Source organism: Oncorhynchus kisutch, linkage group LG15, assembly GCF_002021735.2.
Source record: "Oncorhynchus kisutch isolate 150728-3 linkage group LG15, Okis_V2, whole genome shotgun sequence".
Taxonomy (NCBI): domain Eukaryota; kingdom Metazoa; phylum Chordata; class Actinopteri; order Salmoniformes; family Salmonidae; genus Oncorhynchus; species Oncorhynchus kisutch.
In genome coordinates, this window is record NC_034188.2 from 48,925,251 (window position 1) to 48,947,092 (window position 21,842).

The 21,842-nt window shown below is 40.9% G+C and overlaps 1 protein-coding gene across 4 annotated transcripts; it reads right to left on the reverse strand.

Annotated features, from left to right (window-relative positions):
• Positions 1-11,414: 11,414 nt before the first annotated feature.
• Positions 11,415-21,402, reverse strand: scn3b (sodium channel, voltage-gated, type III, beta). 4 transcript variants are annotated; one of them, XM_020502706.2, is made up of 7 exons: positions 21,096-21,402; positions 20,556-20,651; positions 17,739-17,902; positions 17,089-17,314; positions 14,918-15,056; positions 13,036-13,119; positions 11,415-12,355 (listed from the first exon to the last, which is right to left on the reverse strand). In XM_020502706.2, the coding sequence occupies exons 2-6, from the start codon at positions 20,608-20,610 to the stop codon at positions 13,056-13,058; spliced, it is 648 nt and encodes a 215-aa protein (XP_020358295.1). In that variant the 5' UTR covers positions 20,611-20,651; positions 21,096-21,402; the 3' UTR covers positions 11,415-12,355; positions 13,036-13,055. The 4 variants fall into 4 exon arrangements, with proteins under 4 accessions (XP_020358295.1, XP_031646281.1, XP_020358293.1 ...); XM_031790421.1 differs by having other exon boundaries at positions 21,100-21,389; XM_020502704.2 differs by having other exon boundaries at positions 13,031-13,119; positions 21,096-21,389.
• Between the last annotated feature and the right edge of the window lie 440 nt (positions 21,403-21,842).

Below are 21,842 nucleotides of genomic sequence, written 5' to 3' on the forward strand. Positions count from 1 at the left end.
TGTCTCTATAAGCTTGGCACATCTAGCCACTGGGAGTTTTGCCAATTCTTCAGGGAAAACTGCTCCAGCACCTTCAAGTTGGATGGTTTCCGCTGGTGTACAGCAATCTTTAAGTCATACCACAGATTCTCATTCGATTTAGGTCTGGGCTAGGCCATTCCAAGACATTTAAATGTTTCCCCTTAACCCCTTAAACCACTCGAGTGTTGCTTTAGCAGTATGCTTAGTGTCATTGTCCAGCTGGAAGGTGAACCTCTGTCCCAGTCTCATATCTCTAGAAGACTGAAACAGGTTTCCTTCAAGAATTTCCCTGTATTTAGCGCCATCCATCATTCCTTCAATTCTGACCAGTTTCCCAGTCCCTGCCAATGAAAAACATTCACACAGCATGTTGCTGCCACCACCATGCTTCACTGTGGGGATGGTGTTCTCGGGGTGATGAGAGGTGTTGGGTTTGTGCCAGACATCGCATTTTCCTTGATGGGATGTTTAAAATTTCTGATATATTTTTTTAACCCAACCCTGATCTGTACTTCTCCACAACTTTGTCCCTGACCTGCTTTTTTTTCAACATGACGAGAATAATGTTAATAATAATTACATTAAGATAATGACCACAATTTTAGTCTTCCACTTTACCTCAATCAGGTCCTTGTTTATGTTAGGTACATTGTTAAGTGATTGCTTAAACAGTGTTAAAACAAAATTGTTCAAACCTTAAGGGACTAATTAGTTTGGGAAATACATAAAGCTAAACTACAGCCTCTACTAGTCTAGCGCTGCACGGCCAGTCCTTCTACATGTTTGCATTATTCAAATATTTTTTACAGCTGTACAGTACCTTGCAAAAGTATTCATCCCCCTTGACGTGTTTTCTATTTTGTTGCATTTCAACCTGTAATTTAAATGGATTTTTATTTGGATTTCATGTAATGGACATACTGTACACAAAATAGTCCAAATTGGTAAAGTGAAATATAAAAAAATACTTGTTTCAAAAAATTCAAAAAGATTGAAAACGCGAAAGTGGTGATTGCATATGTATACACCCCCTTTGCTATGAAGCCCCTAAATAAGATCTGGTGCAACCAATTACCTTCAGAAGACACATAATTAGTTAAATAAAGTCCACCTGTGTACAATCTAAGTGTCACATGATCTGTAATATGATCTCAGTATATACACCTGTTCTGAAAGGCCCCAGAGTCTGCAACACCACTAAGCAAGGGGCACCACCAAGCAAGTGGCACCATGAAGACCAAGGAGCCCTCCAAACAGGAAAAGACAGATGATCCTTGGGTTTTGATTAATATAATGTTGATATTCAGTGGTGTGAACTGGGGATAGGCCTACGGGCAGTGTGTCTTTAATGTTGAAGCATTACTTGTTATTTATCGTCATGGGCTCTCAGTAAATTCTGGATTTATGTTTTTTTTAAGTTATATTCAAGAGGAAACAGTTAAGCAACTTTTTGAAATGTGGTTACCGAAGGTAAAATCACATCATTGATTGTGTCTGATTGCGTCCTAGCCTCATTTTGGGCAACTGTCCCCACGACTGCTTTATGCAAAAGTGTAATGAATGAAAGCCTCTAAACTTTGTATTAGGTCTCATAGCCTATACATTAATGCATGTCTCATTAATATTTAATGTATATGCACAACATTATGTATCTTACTATTATTTAATGACTGTATATGTCTGGAAAGAATGATTTGGGTAATTTCATTCATTGCATATTTTAAGTATTTGGTTCATGACAAATTAAAATTTTATCTATATACATTCTCTCAAGAACAAATAGTCAGAAGGCCTACAGGAAAGCACCAGCAGATTGAGCACAGTTAGAGTTAGTGTAATTCAAGAATGTGGTATCCAGGTGGGGCTAAACATATCCCAGTGATTTAGCAAGTCGCTAACAGCCAGGTGTTCATTTCACTAACAATGGAGCTACGACGTCACTCAGAGCCGACACCAGCTCGGTTCTCTAATCACGCATGATAAAGCAGCCCCAGCCATTGATTCACTGTGGATTCTGACTTGTTAATGCTCTTTTTATTTAAGGCATCCCTTTGTGCGCATAATCAAAGATGTCTTGTGTTTGAAGTGCAGGTGATTGAAATGGTGGAGAGGGAGAGGGAGAGGGGGCTAGTGGAAAGTAAATATGGGTGGACAGCCTTTTGGTTAATTCATATCTCCAAATTGATTGAGATGATTGAACGTCGGCATAGTACGGTGGCCCTAAGAGGCAAAGCAGATTTTTAAACGACAGGAAGATATCCATCCCTCTTTTGATTATATCTTGTTGGAATGAATCAGTCAAAATATCAGAATGGAGTAAATGTTTCAACTTTCAACTTTCATTTCATGCTCAATCTTGTTCTTTGAAAGAGGAATCGTTTTATCTCCTGTCTTCACTAAAACGGCTTCATTATTTTCCAATGCAGCCTTTTTTATCTCAATATCAATTCATTTCTGGGTAACAAAGAGCAAAGAGCAATTCTCAAGCAATTATTTTGCTAGGACTGAGTGGTCTGAGAGGGGAGGGAAACCTGAAAACTAGCTGTTATCGGGGAAAGGGGAAAGGGGGGGGGAAGGGTACAACTGAATGCATTCAACTGAAATGTGTCTCCCGATTTTAACCCAACCCCTCTGAATCAGAGAGGTGCGGGGGGCTGCCTTAATCGACATCCACGTCTTCGGCACCCAGGGAACTGTGGGTTAATATTGGTCTATTAAATAACTGGTGATGTCACAAGACAGGCCAATACTCCATCAAACCAAATCAGTATTTTCAAACAGCTCTTACACTAAAAGGATATTATCATCATTTTCATAATTTCACAGTATTTTTCCAATCTCAGTGTGGAAATATATACAAACCACGTTTTTGACTGCACTGGTCCTTTACAAGTAAAAAATTGATTTCGGCACTTAGTCTTCATTTGCGTTTTTGCTCATTTTTACGAATTGTCCCTCACGTTTGCTTATACAGTGCTTGTAGAGTATATTACATTGTGGCTTTGACTCATAATAAATTCATAATGCATCCTGGATATTCAAAAGGTGTCCCAGACCTAATTTATATACTTCATACCTGTCATAACCATGGACGCCCTCACACTCAGAACTGCTTAAGACGCCCTTGTGACTTATTAGTCAGTCCGTGGCAATGACAAGTTTGATCAAATTACGGCAATGTCAAGTTTGATCAAATTAACTTAAGACCTCACATGACTCACCTCTGAAAATGCAATTATTTGCATTCTTTCAAATCAGATTAACTTTGTGTGGATTTGAGAAGAGCTTCTGCGGGTGCTCTGTTGACTACTTAAGCATAATTTAGTGTTGCGCTGCAGACAGTACTTACTTGAACATGCTGCCATTTTGCCTGTGGGTTTCTTTTCTCACGCTGACACTATGAAGATGTCCAGGTCAGGGGAGATATGGCGAGGAAGAACATCAACGTGTCTGTTGTTTATTTTATGGAGTACTGGCAGTCTGGGAGAGTCAAGGAGATTCATGAAAACATTTTCAATTTGAAAGCATTCCTAGTTGAAAGCCCACATGATTTCTTACTTACTGAAGCAAGATGTAAAAGAGAGACTTAAAACCTAATGTCACCATGACATGACCGGCTGCAAATTCTCAATAGGCTAAAATGTCCATTTGCTTTCATATTTTACAAAAGTTTCCTCCCGACATCAGGTAATAGTTCATTCACTTTTAGCATTCTGCTGCGCAATGTGTAAAATGTCAATCAATTACTGCTGATCTCTTGCACTCAGATGTAATTCTAGTTCTCACTAGGCTTGACATTCCCTTCACATACAGTACCAGTGAAAAGTTTGGACACGCCCACTCATTCAAGGGTTTTTCTTAATTTTTGTACTATTTTCTACATTGTAGAATAATGGTGAAGACATTAAACTATGAAATAACACATATGAAATGATGTAGTAACCAAAAAAATCTTAAACAAATCAACACATATTTTATATTTGAGATTCTTCAAATTAGCCACCCTTTGCCTTGATGACAGCTTTGCACACTCTTGGCATTCTCTCAACCAGCTTCATGATGTAGTCACCCTGGAATGCATTTCAATTAACAGGTGTGCCTTGTTAAAAGTTCATTTGTGGAATTTATTTCCTTCTTAATGCGTTTGAGCCAATCAGTCAATCCAGAAAATGTCAAGAACTTTGAACGTTTCTTCAAGTACAGTCGCAAAAACCATCAAGCACTATGATGAAACTGGCTCTCATGAGGACTGCCACAGGAAAGAATGACCCAGAGATACCTCTGCTGCAGAGGATAAGTTAATTAGAGTTAACTGCACTTCAGTAATTGCAGCCCAAATAAATGCTTCACAACCGAAAGGTTGCCAGATTGAATCCCTGAGCTAACAAGGTAAATATCTGTCATTCTCCTCCGGAACAAGGCTGTCATTGAAAATAAGAATTTGTTCTTAACTGACTTGCCTAGTTAAAGAAAGGAAAAATTTAAAAAATCTGTATGGATCAGGCCTTCATGGTCAAATTGCTGCAAAGAAACCACTACCGAAGGACATTAATAATAAGAAGAGACTTGCTTAGGCCAAAAAACACTAGCAATCGGCATTAGACTGGTGGAAATCTGTCTGATGAGTCCAAATTCTTTGATTTATGCTTCCAACCACCATGTCTCTGTGAGTTGCAGAGTAGTTGAATGGATGATCTCTGCATGTGTGGTTCCCACTGTGAAGCATGGAGGAGGAGGTGTGATGGTGTGGGGTAGAGGTCGACCGATTATGATTTTTCATCTCCGATACCGATGCCGATTATTGGAGGACCCAAAAAGGGCCGATACCGATTAATCGGCCACATTTTTGGGGGTTGTAATAATGACAATTACAACAATACTGAATGAACACTTATTTTTACTTAATATAATACATAAATAAAATCAATTTAGCCTCAAATAAATAATGAAACATGTTCAATTTGATTTAAATAATGCAAAAACAAAGTGTTGGAGAAGAAAGTAAAAGTGCAATATATGCCATGTAAGAAAGCTAATGTTTCAGTTCCTTGATCAGAACATGAGAACATACAAAGCTGTTGGTTCCTTTTAAAATGAGTCTTCAATATTCCCAGGTAAGAAGTTTTAGGTTGTAGTTATTATAGGAATTATAGGACTATTTCTCTCTATACCATTTGTATTTCATTAACCTTTGACAATTGGATGTTCTTATAGGCACTTTAGTATTGCCAGTGTAACAGTATAGCTTCCGTCCCTCTCCTTGCTCCTCCCTGGGCTCGAACCAGGAACACAACAACAACAGCCACCCTTGAAGCAGCTTTACCCATGCAGAGCAAGGGAAACAACTACTCCAAGTCTCAGAGCGAGTGACGTTTGAAACGCTATTAGCGCGCACTCTGGCTAGCCATTTCACATAGGTTACACAAGCCTAATCTCGGGAGTTGATAGGCTTGAAGTCATAAACAGCTGCTGTCATAAACAGCAACGCACGAAAGTGCTGTTTGAATGAATGCTTACGAGCCTGCTGCTGCCTACCACCACTCAGTCAGACTGCTCTATCAAATCATAGACTTAGTTATAACATGATAACACACAGAAATGCGAGCCGTAGGTCATTAATATGGCCGAATCTGGAAACTATCATCTCGAAAACCAGACGTTTATTCTTTCAGTGAAATACGGAACCGTTACGTATTTTATCTAACGGGTGGCATCCATAAATCTAAATATTCCTGTTACATTGCACAACCGTCAATGTTATGTCATAATTACGTAAAATTCGGGCAAATTAGGCGGCTTTGTTGCATATACACTGACTCTGCATGCAATGAACGCAAGAGAAGTGACACAATTTCACCTAGTTAATATTGCCTGCTAACCTGGATTTCTTTTAGCTAAATATGCAGGTTTAAAAATATATACTTCTGTGTATTGATTTTAAGAAAGGCATTGAAGTTTATGGTTAGGTACACATTGGAGCAACGATACGCACCGCATCGATTATACGCAATGCAGGACATGCTAGATAAACTAGTAATATCACCAACCATGTGTAGTTAACTGTGATTATGATTGATTGATTGATTGTTTTTTATAAGATAAGGTTAATGCTAGCTAGCAACTTACCTTGGCTTACTGCATTCACAGGCAGTCTCCTCGTGGAGTCGTGGAGTGCAATGTAATCTGGTGGTTAGAGCGTTGGACTAGTTAACTGTAAGGTTGCAAGATTGAATCCCCCGAGCTGTCAAGGTAAAAATCTGTCGTTCTGCCCCTGAACGAGGCAGTTAACCCACCGTTCCTAGGCTGTCATTGAAAATAAGAATGTGTTCTTAACTGACTTATCTAGTTAAATAAAGATTAAATAAAGGAGTAAAAAAATAAAATCGTCCAAATCGGTGTCCAAAATACCGATTTCCGATTGTTATGAAAACTTGAAACCGGCCCTAATTAATCGGCCATTCCGATTAATCGGTCGACCTCTAGTGTGGGTGCTTTGCTAATGACCCTGTCAGTGATTTATTTAGAATTCAAAGCACACTTAACCATCTGGTCTGCACTTAGTGGGCCTATCATTTGTTTTTCAAGAGGACAATGACCTAAACACATCTCCAGGCTGTGTAAGGGCTATTTGACCAAGAAAGAGAGTGATGGAGTGCTGCATCAGATGACCTGGCATCGACAATCACCCGACCACAAAACTGAGATGGTTTGGGATGAGTTGGACGGCAGAGTGAAGGAAAAGCAGCCAACAAGTGCTCAGCTTATCTGGTTGAGAGAATCCCAAGCGTGTGCAAAGCTGTCATCATGGCAAAGGGTGGCTACTTTGAAGAATCTCAAATCTCAAATCTATTTTGATTTGTTTAACACTTTTTTTTGGTTACTATATGATTCCATATGTGTTATTTCATAGTTTTGATGTCTTCACTATTATTCTACAATGTAGAAAATAGTCAAAATAAAGAAAAACCCTTAGAGTCCAGACTGTCTTCGAGTCCAGTGTAGCGCGTAGTGTAGCGCGTAGTGTACGCGTAGTGTACGCTGACACGGTGGCCAGGTGCATGGTGTTTCCTTTGACACACTGGTGCGGCTGGCTTCCGGGTTAAGTGGCCATTGTGTCAAGGAAGCAGTGCGGCTTGGTTTGGTTGTGTTTCGGAAGACGCACGGCTCTCGACCTTTGCCTCTCCCGAGTCCGTACAGGAGTTGCAGCGATGGGACAAGAATGTAACTACCAATTGGATACCACGAAATTGGGGAGAAAACGGGGTAAAAAAATAATATATATACATAAAGAAAATAAAGAAAAACCCTTCAATGAGTTGGTGTGGACACAAACTTTTGACCGGTACTGTATATTTCCAAAAGGTCGATTTTTATCAAACCTTTAAGCAGAGTATCATTGTTTAGCCATTATCACACTTTGGCTTAGATAGAGGTACAGTGTGTGGGTTGTATATGAACACACACACACACACACACACACATTGGGTGGGGTGTGTACTCCAATCAATAACATCAAATTAGCAAACACGATAAGAGATAATACGGTCGAGTAAGGTTTAAACCAGTTATCCTCTCTCACCCTGCCACCCATACAAAATCACAGCTCCTGCATTAAACAGGTACACTGCCCTCTTATGGCCCTAGAACCATATTGCACTGTCGCATCCAATAACTAACATCAACTCAGACAGAACTAATGCACTCAAATATTATACACCTGAATGGAGGGGCAAAATATATTATTCTGTCTTCCGGGTTTTGGTCGATGATCCATCAATACTTTCTTTCTCCAAAAGGGATCTTTCAGAGCCATGGAGGTGCTTTCGAATATAGATCAATAATTGCATTTTGGGGGAGAGTGAAACAGCGATTGTCCCTACAGTCTCTGATCTGGGTCAGATGTTAGCAGTTTTGTGAGGTTTGGCTCATTTAAGGGACTTAACAACTAAATAAATAAATAGTTTTATTAAAGTAGGCCACTACAACAGTGATAAGACGAACTACAACAACAGCTCTACTTACCCTGTTTAATTTTTTTGATTGTCCATAAATTGTATTTTATAAGGCCCCCCAACTACATATCAGGTTGAATAACTTGGTGTTTTATTACATATATATTTGTATTACACTAGAGGGAGACAAAGAGCCTTTGCAGATGTTATAATTGACATGACCTCATCTTGTTTTCTTAGACGTTGTCATGTCCCATTCTGTAACAAAATTCAGAGTAAAGTGATAGTAAATTGAGAGTAAAGGTGATAGGAAGTATGATTGGCAGAGCACATGATGACGTATTTGTTAAGTTCTTTTGTTGTTGTTATCAAATCAAATGTGGTATTTTGTATCTATTAGGATCCCCATACGCTGCTGCAAAAACATCAGCTACTCTTCCTGGAGTCCACATGAAACATGACATAATACAAATTGTTTTGGTCACTTACACATATTTGGCTAACATTATTGTGGTTGTAGCGGAATGCTTATGATTCTAGCTCCAACAGTACGGTAATACCTAACAATATAAAACACGCAATACACGCAAATCCCTAAACATTCAAATAAAGAAATGTAAAAATATTAGAACGAGCAATGTCAGAGGCCGGAATATAAATATATATATATGTGTATGATGGTGTGTATAGACATTATGGACAGTATATGAATAGAAAAGGTGTGTACACCAGTACTTATATAGGATGAGCCCTGACTGGAATACAGTATATACATATAAAGTGGGTAAAACAGTATGAAACATTATTAAAGTGAACAGTGTTCAATGACTATGTACAGTACATAGGGCAGCGGTCTCTAAAGTTCAGGGCAGGGTATTAGGCCGATTAGTTGTGACTATTTGACAATCTGATGGCCTGGAGATAGAAGCTGTTCAGTGTCTCGGTCCCTTTGATATACCTGTACTTTCTCCACCTTCAAATCCCCCCCCCCCAAAAAAATTGGGGCAGGCGCAGTGGTCTAAGGCAGTGGTCTAAGGCACTGCATCGCAGTGCTAGCTGTGCCACTAGAGATTCTGGTTTGAGTCCAGGCTCTGTCGCCGTGCGCTAGCAGAGAGAACAGTCTATGCCTAGGGTGGCTGGAGTCTTTGACAATTTTTAGGGCCTTCCTCTGACACCGCCTGGTATAGAGAACTTTTTGAGGATCTAACGGCCCATGACAAACCTTTTCCGCCTCAAAAAAAGGCATTGTCGTGCCCTCTTCATGACTGTGTTGGTGTGTTTGGACCATGATAGGTCCTTAGTGATGTGGACACCGAGGAACTTGAAGCTCTCGATCCGCTCGACTACAGGCCCGTCGATGTGAATGGGGCATGCTCGGCCATTCGTTTCCTGTAGTTTACAATCAGCTCCTTTTTCCACCTTTATTTGACCAGGTAGGCCAGTTGAGAACAAGTTCTCATTTACAACTGCGACCTGGCCAAGATAAAGCAAAGCAGTGCGACAAAAACAACACAGAGTTACACATGGGATAAACAAACATACAGTCAATAACACAATAGAAACATCTGTATACAGTGTGTGCAAATGAAGTAAGGAGGTAAGGCAATAAATAGGCCATAGTGGCGAAGTAATTACAATTTAGCAATTAACACTGGAGTGATAGATGTGCAGATGAGGATGTGCCAGTAGAAATACTGGTGTGCAAAAGAGCAGAAAAAAAAACAAATATGGGGATGAGGAAGGTAGTTGTTTGGATGGGCTATTTACAGATGGGCTGTGTACAGCTGCAGCGATCGGTAAGCTGCTCTGACAGCTGATGTCTTGATCACATTGAGGGAGAGGTTGTTGTCCTGGCACCACACTTCCAGGTCTCTCATCTCCTCCCTATAGGCTGTCTCATCATTGTCGGTAATCAGGCCTACCACCGTCATGTTGTCAGCAAAATGAATAAAGTTGTGCGAGATAGTGGGTGAACAGGAAGTACAGGAGGGGACTAAGCAAGTACCCCTGGCACTATGGTGTTGAACACTGAGCTGTAGTCATTAAACAGCATTCTCACGTAAGTGTTCCTTTTGTCCAGGTGGGAAAGAGCGGTATGCAAATTATAGTGGGTCTTGGGTGCCGGGTAATGTGGAGATGTTATGATCCTTTAACTAGCCTCTCAAAACACTTTATGATGACAGAAGTGAGTGCCACGGGGCAATAGTCATTTTGTTCAGATATCTTCACTTTCTTGGGCAATAGGAACAATGGCGGACATCTTGAAGCAAGTGGGGACAACATACTGGGATAGGGAGAGATTGAATATGTTGTTGTTGTGTAAAATGTTAATGAATTGCTGTGAGGGATTGGCGATATTCCAGCTCCAATAGAACATCAAGCATTGTTGAATAAATTTCTGTGATAAATGAACTTATTTTAGAGCAGTAACAGCCTGGTTTAATTATAAAGTACTGAATGTGGGTCACAATAGTGGGTTGTACCCTTTGGGAGATAGGACAATGTACCGTACTCCGTAGATACGCTGGTAATACAGAAGAGCAGGAAAATGCATTACTGACTGAATCAGTAGCAGCACACAGATAATGAAATGTTTAACTTTCATGTCAATGTTGTAGGCCTATGCTTTAGGGTGCATTACTAGCTAGGGTTGTGGTAAGCCTTATGCCCTGTACTGTGTAGTCATTATCTTCACATCTCGCTAGTGCATGACCCGCATAAATGTTGCATCATGGCATGGTTACGTCGAAGCCAACCAATCTGCTCCCTGCTCGGGGCTTGCATGGGTTGCTATAACGACAGATGCTATATCTGTCACCCGGCAGCCACAGAACAAGAACATGGAGGCGGTGAGATTGCTCTCCGAGGACTGCCCCCCATCCGAAGGTGATTTACACCAGCTGTGCACTGTGGAGGTGGATGGATGGATGGATGGTACAGATGGATGGATGATGGTACAGATGGATGGATGGTACAGATGGATGGCTAAACCTACCTAGACTTGGCCTAATTCATTCACACTCTACCTCCTCAGCCTCAATCAGCTTGGTGCAACCACTCCCAGACTGCCACCACCCCCAGTCCCCAGTCGAGACATGTCATCAAAACCTCGTGGGTGGACTAGTCACAATGCATTTATTGCAAATGGGATGATGCTCAATTTCCCTGTGGTATTCACTATTCAGGCAATAACTAAATAGTTATGTTATCTTTTTTTAGATATTTAAAAACCGCTGCAAATGCCTTCCTCTGTTATTCGTCAGACAATCAGTGAGGAGGCTGACAAACAGCTTTGCACAAATCTTATCGAGTGTTGATTTCTTTTGAGCATTTCAATGAAACGCGATCTGCTTGTCTCGTCTCTGCGTTAACTGTGTAATTATATTGATTTTCAAGATCAATGTAGAAAGACTTTACAAATTAGATAAGTATAGAGACGGGTTAGGGTACATTTGGAATGCATTGTCCTTTAATAGCTCAAAACAGATATACAGTGTATAAGATATACAGCGACATATATAGTATGATAGTACACAATACAGTGTATACACTAATTGTAACTATAGAAGTAGGCACACATTTGAGTCTCAACAGCAGTGCTACTGTAGATGAAAAAAACAACCTCAACAACCAGCATATGGTTTAGCGTGATCAAGTTTTTGTCTATTGGGGGCGTACGGTAGTTGTATTCTGCAGCATCATTGTTTTGAACGTCTTAAGATGCCATTGAGTAAACTTTATACCTTACAAAAAGCTGAGTAAATAAAATGCAATATTGATGGGGTGAGTAAAAGATGGAGGGAAACTCTGGGACCAAAGTCATACTGTGCATTAAATATTTTCTTTCACCAAAACAACTTAAGTGAAGTAAACTTGAAAAGCTATGCACTCCAATTTCTGTAAAAAGATAACAACGAGACACCGGTCGTATAAGAGAAAAACCTTGACCCATAATCTCGTCATATTCTATCAGTAGAGTAAAAATTATGAAAAAAGAATGTACCAGAAGTTTTTATGGGCACCCAATTATGTGCAGTGCAGCATAATTATTAGCAATTGAACGGCATTTCACGCATTTAAAAGTGTGAGTAATTTACTTTGAAGTAATTCCTTGGTCCTCCGCAACAGTAGGTTCTGTTTTCTTTCTCTGGGTGACATTCAAATAGCATAAACAACGTATTACTCATCAAATCACTGCTGTCTGTGGTACAGAGTGAAATAAGAAAGGAGAGTGTACTTGAGCATTTGAGCTAGCTCACACCGCAAGACCAAGACAAAGTTGCTGAGAGGTGTTGTGACATCTTCACTGAATGTTCCCTTCGAGGACGTCAGTCTGTATCGTCAGGTGACCATGAACTGCTTGGTGCACAGTTGGTCAGTACCTGAAACAGAGGACAGACCAAGTTGCTTGATTGTGTTTTAAAAAATGCACACATTTCCAGCTATACCGATTAGGTGCAACAACCAAACCTATTCTAAAACGCAGATTCAGAAATGTAAAACAATTGACTTGCGACAAACTTCCTTCCATTTAAAAAACAGAGAGTAGCACTCTAAAGACACGTACTGAGCCTCACACAGCCCCATAGCAATACTAAGAAAAAGTGTCTTTCTCCAATTTTCTGAGAACTCAGCAGGTGGTGTGTGTTCCTTATGTTCCTCAAGGCCTCATTTCTTTGGCTGTTGCGATCGGGCCACTCTCCCTTTGAAAACGACACTTAAATCAAGTGACACAGAATCCCATGTGGCGTGTAGATTTCGTATATAAAACTATTGCTTTCACCTCGTTCATTTCACTAATATATTCACATGTTTAATATTAGTAGTAGTACTATGAGTGAGAAAGAGCTGATGGCAAATTAAGACAAAGCAGAGAGAGATGAGTGGTTGATGAAGGGAACGTTATTACTATGAGGTGAGTGAGTCATGTCTTGCAGAAGAAAATGGCAGACGCGGGTGCAGCAGAAAGAGACGACTCGCGTTAGTTACATACAACGAGTTGAAGGGGAGAGTGATTTTCTGATCCGAGATCAGATTGAGAGGCACATTCAAAATACCGTACTGGTGTTGAGACAATCGCTTTTATTCTGTAACTGGAACACCCAGGTTGTCTTTATTTTCAGAGGGAATGGCTAGGTAGTTTGTCCTGGAGATGGGTGGAAAGAGAGGCAAATCTGAGACCCTGTGGTGCATCCATGGAGCACCATACTGTGTACATTTCATTGTGTACATTCTTATTGAACTCTGTCAATGCATGACAATTGAGACAATTGGGATACATTAGCGTAGGGAATGTTCCAGTTTATTCATGACAATGTGCCAACAGCAATATCGAACATAAGCCTGGATACTGACTTAGAAACTATGACGGCGATTTCCTTCAACTTTAGGATTCCCACAACCCATGAGTTAGCCTACTTCTTAGCCATTATTCCATACGAAAAATGTATCCATGTAAGAGGACCATGTCAAATGAAAGTGGGAAAACAGTAGGAAATCCTGTCTCCTAGCCAACAGTCCATGATTGATGTGATTTAGGTTCACTAATGTATACTACAGATCCTTTTGAATGGCTGCATTATCCTGTACTGATGAACAGCCAGTCACATATTATGGCCGGCTGCCATCAGCGTGCCTCTAATGTAGTTTAGCTGCTCAAACAGCTCAATACCAATGGTTGCGTCCCAAATGGCACCCTATCCCCTTCCCTATATAGTGCACTATTTTTTGAACAGAGCCCTATCAGCCCTAAGTCCTGTTGGCACTAGAACGGATGGAGGTCACACCTCGCAACACACCACTGGTGGTTAAACTTAATGTGATATTCCTGGGCATTGGGTCATTAGGCGTTGCCTCTAGACTGAGTGCAAAGTGCAGAGTGTTGTCTATTTGTGAAACAACTGTCACGACCCATGTAATATAGCAGCGTACAGTATACTCTTCATCTGTTCAGAAGTACACTATTTTAACACCATTTCTCAATCGATTCCTTCGGGCATTCTCTCAATTTCCCAAGTTCTGTGTACATCTATCTTGCACTATTGGTACTTTTAGTGTAAGGTACAGGAGATAGTGTAATTGGATTCAAACATGCACTGTATATTACCCAATATCGTATTGTAAGGTCGAAATGTGATGGCCACAATCCACTGTATCGACTTCCATCTACCGCCCAGCACCGTCACCAATCATTTGGAGCTGACACCACAGGAATATATTTAAGCCTTGGCCACAGAACAAGTCAATTTCAGATCCGGCTGCAAATCCTCAGAGCACTAAATTGTCTGTTTGAAAAGGGCAGAACAGGAGTCAGCAGAGCGCTCCAAACTATCCAGGGACCTCAGCAGAAAGACGACTTACAGTATTGAAACAGCTGACTGACTACTATTGACCGACTACTGACCGCAGGAGCCCTCAGTCCGTTACACCTCCATTACACTCTTTCACAGACCGCACAACCTATACATTGGATACTGCAAGGCCTTAAGAGTAAATGTAAACTATTCACTAACCCCAATTTATTCAAGGGCTCATGAAATCAGCAGGGGTAATGTTACGCCACATTGTCAGTAATGCTTACAGTGGGTAAGGCCCAAACTCCACATATAGTACTTAGCATCGTATCCAAACTGTATGTGCTGATGCCAACTCTAGTCGTCTATCATTGCCCTTCACCAAACATCTAGATACATGGTTCAAAGCAACGATAGAAGACTAGAGTTGGCCTTAGTACATACAGTATGGACACGAGGCTACGATATACGAGGCCACGAGACACAAGGCTACAAGATAACGGGGCTACGAGTTACAACGCTACGAGTTACAAGACCCGATTACAAGATACGAGGCTATGAGATCTGATGCTATGAGATACAACGCTACAAGGTACAAGACAAGCCTATGCGATAAAAAGCTAGAAAGACACATGGCTAAGAGCTACTCACGCGGTGTCCTGGGCCTGCTCGTCTGACTTGGAGATCTTCCTGTAGCAGTAAACCATCTCCACCAGGAGCCAGCAGGTGAGGAAGACCAGCAGGACGTACATCATGATCTCTGAGTACAGGGCAGTGGTGTCGTCACTGGCTGCCAGACAGACACACACAACCCATAGAGATGGATATAGGGCACACCTGCTACAAAGTCCGCATTAGCATTGGCAGCGCCATCAAAGGCTTTCACCGTTTTAAAGTGGTCAGCTGGGTGGGACTAACTATGGGTTAAGGAAGGATAACAGAATTCCATCCAAGTCAGCAGAAGGGATCAGCCAAATACTCCTGAGCAAAGATTCAAGCACCACAGGTGGCAGTTAAATCATCAACTTTAGCTTTATGCCCGTTGAGACTATACACACTCTAACACAGTAGGTGGAAGTATACACCTTTTAAGTTTGATTACAAACCACCAATAAACTCATAGAAGTAGAAGAAGGAGACACTGACTACTTTGAAATTGATATAGCCCTCAATGGTTCTGCCCATGCTGTCACAGAAGTGATGATTCAGCAAAGATAGATATGCTCTCTTTCCATCTCTATGACACAACCCACACCGCATCTGATTGGATAGAACACTGCAAGACAACAAAAATAGACAATGTATTTCAACTGCATTGGTTTGATAGGGATTTACTGTCAATCTTGCACAGACTGTTCTACAAGAATGTAATTTGTGAATTAAGGCATAGAGTAGTAAAGATAACGATTTGTTAATAATATAACTGGGTAGGCCAATTTGTTTGAATGGACCAGTGAACAGACCCAGCATATCAGCCATAATAAATAACTGCCATGTCGCCACTAGCAATGAAATGACAATTCTAATTGAAATGACTCCAGTATGTAGCAATCTATTTCTGATTCATCCATTCACTCATAATCAAAACTACAAAACAGTCCTATATGTGGGCATTACAGCTTGCTCTGTTAGCCAGGTGAAGTCAATCTCATCCCGTATAGGAGGCAGTTAAGCATGCTTTGTCTGTACATGTGAGAGTTTTTTTTGGTACATATTGAGAATACACATTTCATTAGATAATGGTCCAATGATAAAAAGGATACGATCCAATTATTTTTAGTATAATCAAATGTGTAAAGTATACAGTATAGTGTTTCACGTAACCTTATTGGGAATAACCAACAAGTCATCTCATGATGCTTTAGTGTTTTCCTGCATGCATAGTACATTCTCTTGTCCGGGCAATTTATTGCCAGCTGACGAGATAGTTAGTGTAGCTCTATGCAAAACCCGGAAAGATGTTCCTTATATTTAAATAAGGCATTCTTCCTCTCTACATGTGAGAGTTGGATCTGTTGAGAACCACTGTGTCAATGAATTGGTGCCAAACTCCAAGAAGCTTGAGGCACATCACTTCCTGTGTGAAACTTCCAAATCTCTGCAGAAATATCGAATTATCTTAATCCCTTCTTGTATTGGAATGAAAAATTGCTCGCTGATCCACAGCTTTTTTTCAAACGGACACCACTATGGTATGAGATGCAAACGAAAAGTTGTGTGTTTGATGTAATGTACACAAGGGAAAACTAAAATATAGTTGGTAATGACTATTACCAACTGTAGATGTATGCAGATATGAACCAGCCACTTAAGACGCAACTAAGTCTGTCTGTATGAACCCCAGCAGTTCACAATAAGTAGGCAGAGAGAGGTATTGTAAAGGGAATGTAGGAATAATTATATACAACTATATCTATTAAGTATATTCATCCGGTAAATAGAAACCAAATGATGTACACTACCCCTTATAATAGATAGTAAAGTAGTTGGTTAGAAACAACCCTCGCTTACTATAAGAGGACTTCAATTGAGCTTTGATAATGATAAAAACAGAACAAAAACACACAATTACTCAATACAATAAAATGATGAATGTTGTTTTATGCAAATTTTTTATACAATTAACATACCTAATAGCGCCTAAGAAAAATAATACATTTTACTTTTAAGTTTTGTCAAAACACATGGCAACAACCAAGGAGAAGCACATGTAAATACGCAAAGCACACATCGCCAACCACAAATAGTTAAGCCTCCAGCAAGGAGCTTGAAAGCACAGGAAGAATAATTACAAAATAGGAAGAAACAGGAAGCACTCTTACCTTCCTCTCGGACCACCAGGTTGATTACCAGGGTTTTGGTAACCGAGTGCGAGTACGAGTCAAACTCAAACTGTCGGAACACCACACAATTGTAGGTGCCTGTGTCGTTCATTGTGACGTTGAGGATACTGATGGAGAGTTCCTGCAGGTCTTTACTTCCATTCCACACCAGGCGACCCCGCCAAGGTCCCTCCAGCTCCCTGGGGTGCCCATCAAACAGGTAGATCTGAGGGCAACATAGCAGGCATGCAGGCACACACACACACACACACACACACACACACACACACACACACACATACACAGTCATACACACACACACACACACACACACACACACACACACACACACACACACACACACACACACACACACACACACACACACACACACACACACACACACACACACACACACACACACACACACACAGTAATCGTTGATAGCTAACTTTGCCTCATAGTTCAAAGTACTTGTAGACCATACAGCCTGACCAGGAAAAACCTCCATGCCCTAGTTATGGGCAATCATTCCCGGTCAGATCACATGGTCAGGAAAAATGTCTTGTCCTATCATCAGGTGAAATAATTGTAATGAAATTGAAGAAGTTGGTGTTTGTGCGAATGGATGTTAGATGGAAGAGACCTACAGGGATGGGTTCTTCGTCAGGTGAGATGTAGTACCAGTCAACGCGTGTCTCTGCACTGACCTCCTCTCTCTTCATACAGGAGATGCAGGTCAGTTTCATTGGGTTCCCAACGACTGCCTCTGTTTCCGAGGGCACATCCACACATACTGGCCTGCTCACCTGCACTGGAGATCGTAACACACAGAGCGGCATCACACGAGCACCACACGGTAGCATGTACAGTACACATCACCCAGAGATACATAATCGTGTGTGTGTGTGTTTTTGTGTGAGAGAGGCAGGTTAGTGTTTTGTGTCATGAATATTGTTCTGGGGGCATCTCTGCAGAGTGGTCACTAGTTGGCACAGCCACAAAGTCATACAATCTGATTTTTAAACCCAACCCTAACCTTAACACTGACCTTAACAACACTGCTAAACTTAACGCTTAACCCTAACCTTAAAGTAAGCACAAAAAAAGTATGATTTTTTACAACATAGCCCCTTTTGGCTTTGCAGCTGGCCTAAGGGGAAATCGTTCGGTTCTACCTCCAAGACAAGACTCAAATGTCAACCTACGTGTGAGAGCTGGCGGGAATAAAAGACAACAAAAGCACAAAAGGATTATTCAATTAAATCACACCCTCCACCCATCCCCCCATAGTGTGTTGTCTGAACGTGGTGTTCTATCTGATAACCCTGTGAACTCATTTTGTTCCAGCCTTGGATGAGCTCCCTGTTGTGCCAGTCAGACTGGCATAATGCAGTACCATAAATAAAACTGTTCTCAAATCTCAACTCACTCACCACATAATACACCCTCACACCCCGGACCAAAATAAATGTCACACTAGACTGACAACTGTGGACACGTGCAGTGAGCGTAACATCATCCACCCCACTACACAAGGGCTGAATCCCAAACAGCACCATATTTCATATATAGTGCACTACTTTTGACCAGGGCCCAGGTCAAAAGTAGTGCACTATATAGGGAATAGGGTGCCATTTGGGACACAGGCAAACCCAGTCAAACCCAGCCAGGCTGCTATATTGATTGAGGGATGAAAATATGTGGTTTTCTGCATGGAGTCTTTGTGTGACTGACTGATGAAACACAGGGTTAGTATTATGTAACCCAGAGCCCCAGGCTTTCTGTCAACATCGATCACATCTCCAGCTCATTTTGAAGGGTCATACATGCAGGCACATGGAAACCGGGACAGTCACAGTTGTGAAAGTGACACAGAAACGTACTGGGAAAGAGGTCCAAGTAGAAACCTACTCTAAATGATACAAAATGTGTCTGTAGCCTAATGTTATGTATGAATTCATTTATTTCTTATTTCTGAAGGGCAGCACAGACAGACCTCATCTGAGGCTTTAACTCAGTGAGAAGTGAGAATAGGATCTACTGTATGATCTCTATTTATGTCCCTCTATTAGTTTGTTCATGTTTTTAAATGTTGGAATAATACACTACTGTATATATACAAAAGTGGAACCCTTAGTGGATTTGGCTATTCAGCCATACCCGTTGCTGACAGGTGTATAAAATCGAGCACACCGCCATGCAATCTCCATAGACAAACATTGCCACTAGAATGGCCTTATTTACATAGAATGTCACCTTTCCAACAAGTCAGTTCGTCAAATTTCTGCCCTGCTAGAGTTGCCCCGGTCAACTGTAAGTGCCGTTAACGTGAAATGGAAACATCTAGGAGCAACAACGGCTCAGCCGCAAAGTGGTAGACAACACAAGCTCACAGAACGGGACCGCAGAGTGCTGAAGCACATAAGACTTGTCTTTCCTTGGTTGCAACACTCATTACCGAGTTTCAAACTGCCTCTGAAAGCAACGTCAGCACACAAACTGTTCATCGGAAGCTTTTCTGGGTTTAGCAGATGCCAGGAGAACGCTACCTGCCCCAATGCATAGTGCCAACTGTAAAGTTTGGTGGAGGAGAAATAATGGTCTGGGGCTGTTTTTCATGGTTTGGCATCTTAGTTCCACTGAAGGAAAATTTAAAACCTACAGCATACATTGGCATTCTAGACAATTCTATGCTTCCAACTTGTAACAGTTTGGGGATGGCCCTTTCCTGTTTCAGCATGATAATGCTCCCGCCCACAAAGGGAAGTCCATACATAAATGTTTTGTTGGGATCAGTGTGGAAAAACTTGACTGGCCTACACAGAGCCTTGACCTCAACCTCCTCAAACACCTATGGAATGAATTGGAACGCCGACTGCGAGCCAGGCCTAATCGCCCAACATCAGTGCCCAACCTCACTAATGCTCTTGTGGCTGAATGGAGGCAAGTCCCCGCAGAAATGTTCCCACGTAGTGGAAAGTCTTCCCAGAAGAGTGGAGGCTGTTATTGCAGCAAAGGGGGGACCAACTCCATATTAAAGACCATAATTGTGGAATGAGATGTTCGACAAGCAGGTGTCCACATACTTTGGTCATGTAATGTATTTAGAATATTTTATATAAAAATGGTGCTAAATTGTATTTTTGTTTACTTCAGAGAGTGATTACCAAAATCATGTCCTGACTGTAGGCTCCTACATGTGACGATAATATGTTTACACCTTCATTTTACTATAGGCTTCGTATGTCACTTGACCCGGTCAAATCATGCCACACTAGCCTTTGTCAGACCTTTCAAAGTGGTCAGTTGAACCCCCCCCCCCCCCCCCCCAATGACAGAACATAAATGCTTAGCTAAAGTGTTTGGTCGTGATGTGCCAATTTATGTTAATAACCGTCGCATCGCAAGTATAAGAATAAGTGTGATTTTAGAAACAAATACATAATGTAAGTGCAAACACTTACCTACTAAAACCAAAAGTAATAGAGAATACAATATAACCCTGATTCGAGTTCTCATATTCGGTGTTCTCTGGGATAGCTGTCTTGGGCACTCTCTCCCTGTTCACATTCAAAGAAAGAAAACACACTTTAAACTTCGAATAATCTCATATTTCATCTACAGTATTTCTATGGCGTGGTGGCAGATTGCCCTAGTTTGATTAGGCTATTTGAGGAGCGTAATTTCAGGACAATGGACAGCGCACTGCTACCCAGGAGATCAGTCGTCGTCGATAATTATAACATATTCTTTGTAGAGATTTCACAAAGTGTGAATAAAATATCGCTTTATATGCTGGTCTATCAATTATACGTAAAGTTGTAATGTTGAACAGGTTACACAAAAGGCAACGGTTGGTTATTTGCCAGTGTCTGAAGACAACATTAATTAAATAGTATAATTAACTGGCATGTTGCCTAAGATTCATCATTTATCTTTTTGTAAACTACTCCCACATTATTCCAGTAGTAGTAACTTTGTGGTGAGAAAATAAAATAACTCACACACTCAGTCATTCACTCGATATTCCTCGCAGTTCCGGCATGAATAAAACCTCAGAAGAGACCTGTAGATTCCACACTCCGGTTAGGCCACTTTCTATTGTGGGATCTGGGTGAGCGTCTAGAAATCCTCAATCATACAATGACAATGGATTGTAAAAAGTTTAATATGAAAAGCGAATAATAAATTGGTTTGATGAAAAAGAAAGCCTACTCCTTTGTCAGAATCTTCATAAAAGGAGGAGCAATCCGAAAATGACGTTTCTTCTTCCGCTGCCCACTGCCTTTGTTTTTCACAATAAGCGACCACTTAGCGCTCCGATAATATTGTCCTTGATGCGCATGCGTAAAAGTCACTCCCCATTTACAGTAGGCTCTTCTTGCACATAGACAACAACAAGTAGAATCGAAAAAAAATACAAAAGGACTAGTGGAAGTTTTTCATGGTATGCCATTCTCGTGATTTTATTTCATGGTTGTTCACAGCACCCCTCCTTTCCTTTGCTTGCTGAAGTGCAAAGGCCTGCCTGAACTCCTACCATCCTACCATGCTTTCCTATTTTTAACCATTTGACCTTTCACTCTAAATAAATAACACATTTCAAAATGGCTATTTACGTGAAACATTAGTACCCTTAAACTGTGCACTCCAATCAAGTATACTTGCGGGCTATTACAATTATATTCAAATGTATATACAGTAACAGTCAAAAGTGTGGACAACGACTTATTGAAGGGTTTTTCTTTATT

Bases quoted from the DNA above. Each gene is read 5' to 3' on its own strand.
- scn3b (XM_020502706.2), bottom strand. From the start codon at position 20,610: ATGAGAACTCGAATCAGGGTTATATTGTATTCTCTATTACTTTTGGTT. The intron at 17,903-20,555 runs GTAAGTGTTTGC...TACGATCTCCAG, and splicing joins ATTACTTTTGGTTTTAGTAG to TGCAGGTGAGCAGGCCAGTA. The intron at 15,057-17,088 runs GTAAGAGTGCTT...TCTGTCTGGCAG, and splicing joins CCTGGTGGTCCGAGAGGAAG to CCAGTGACGACACCACTGCC.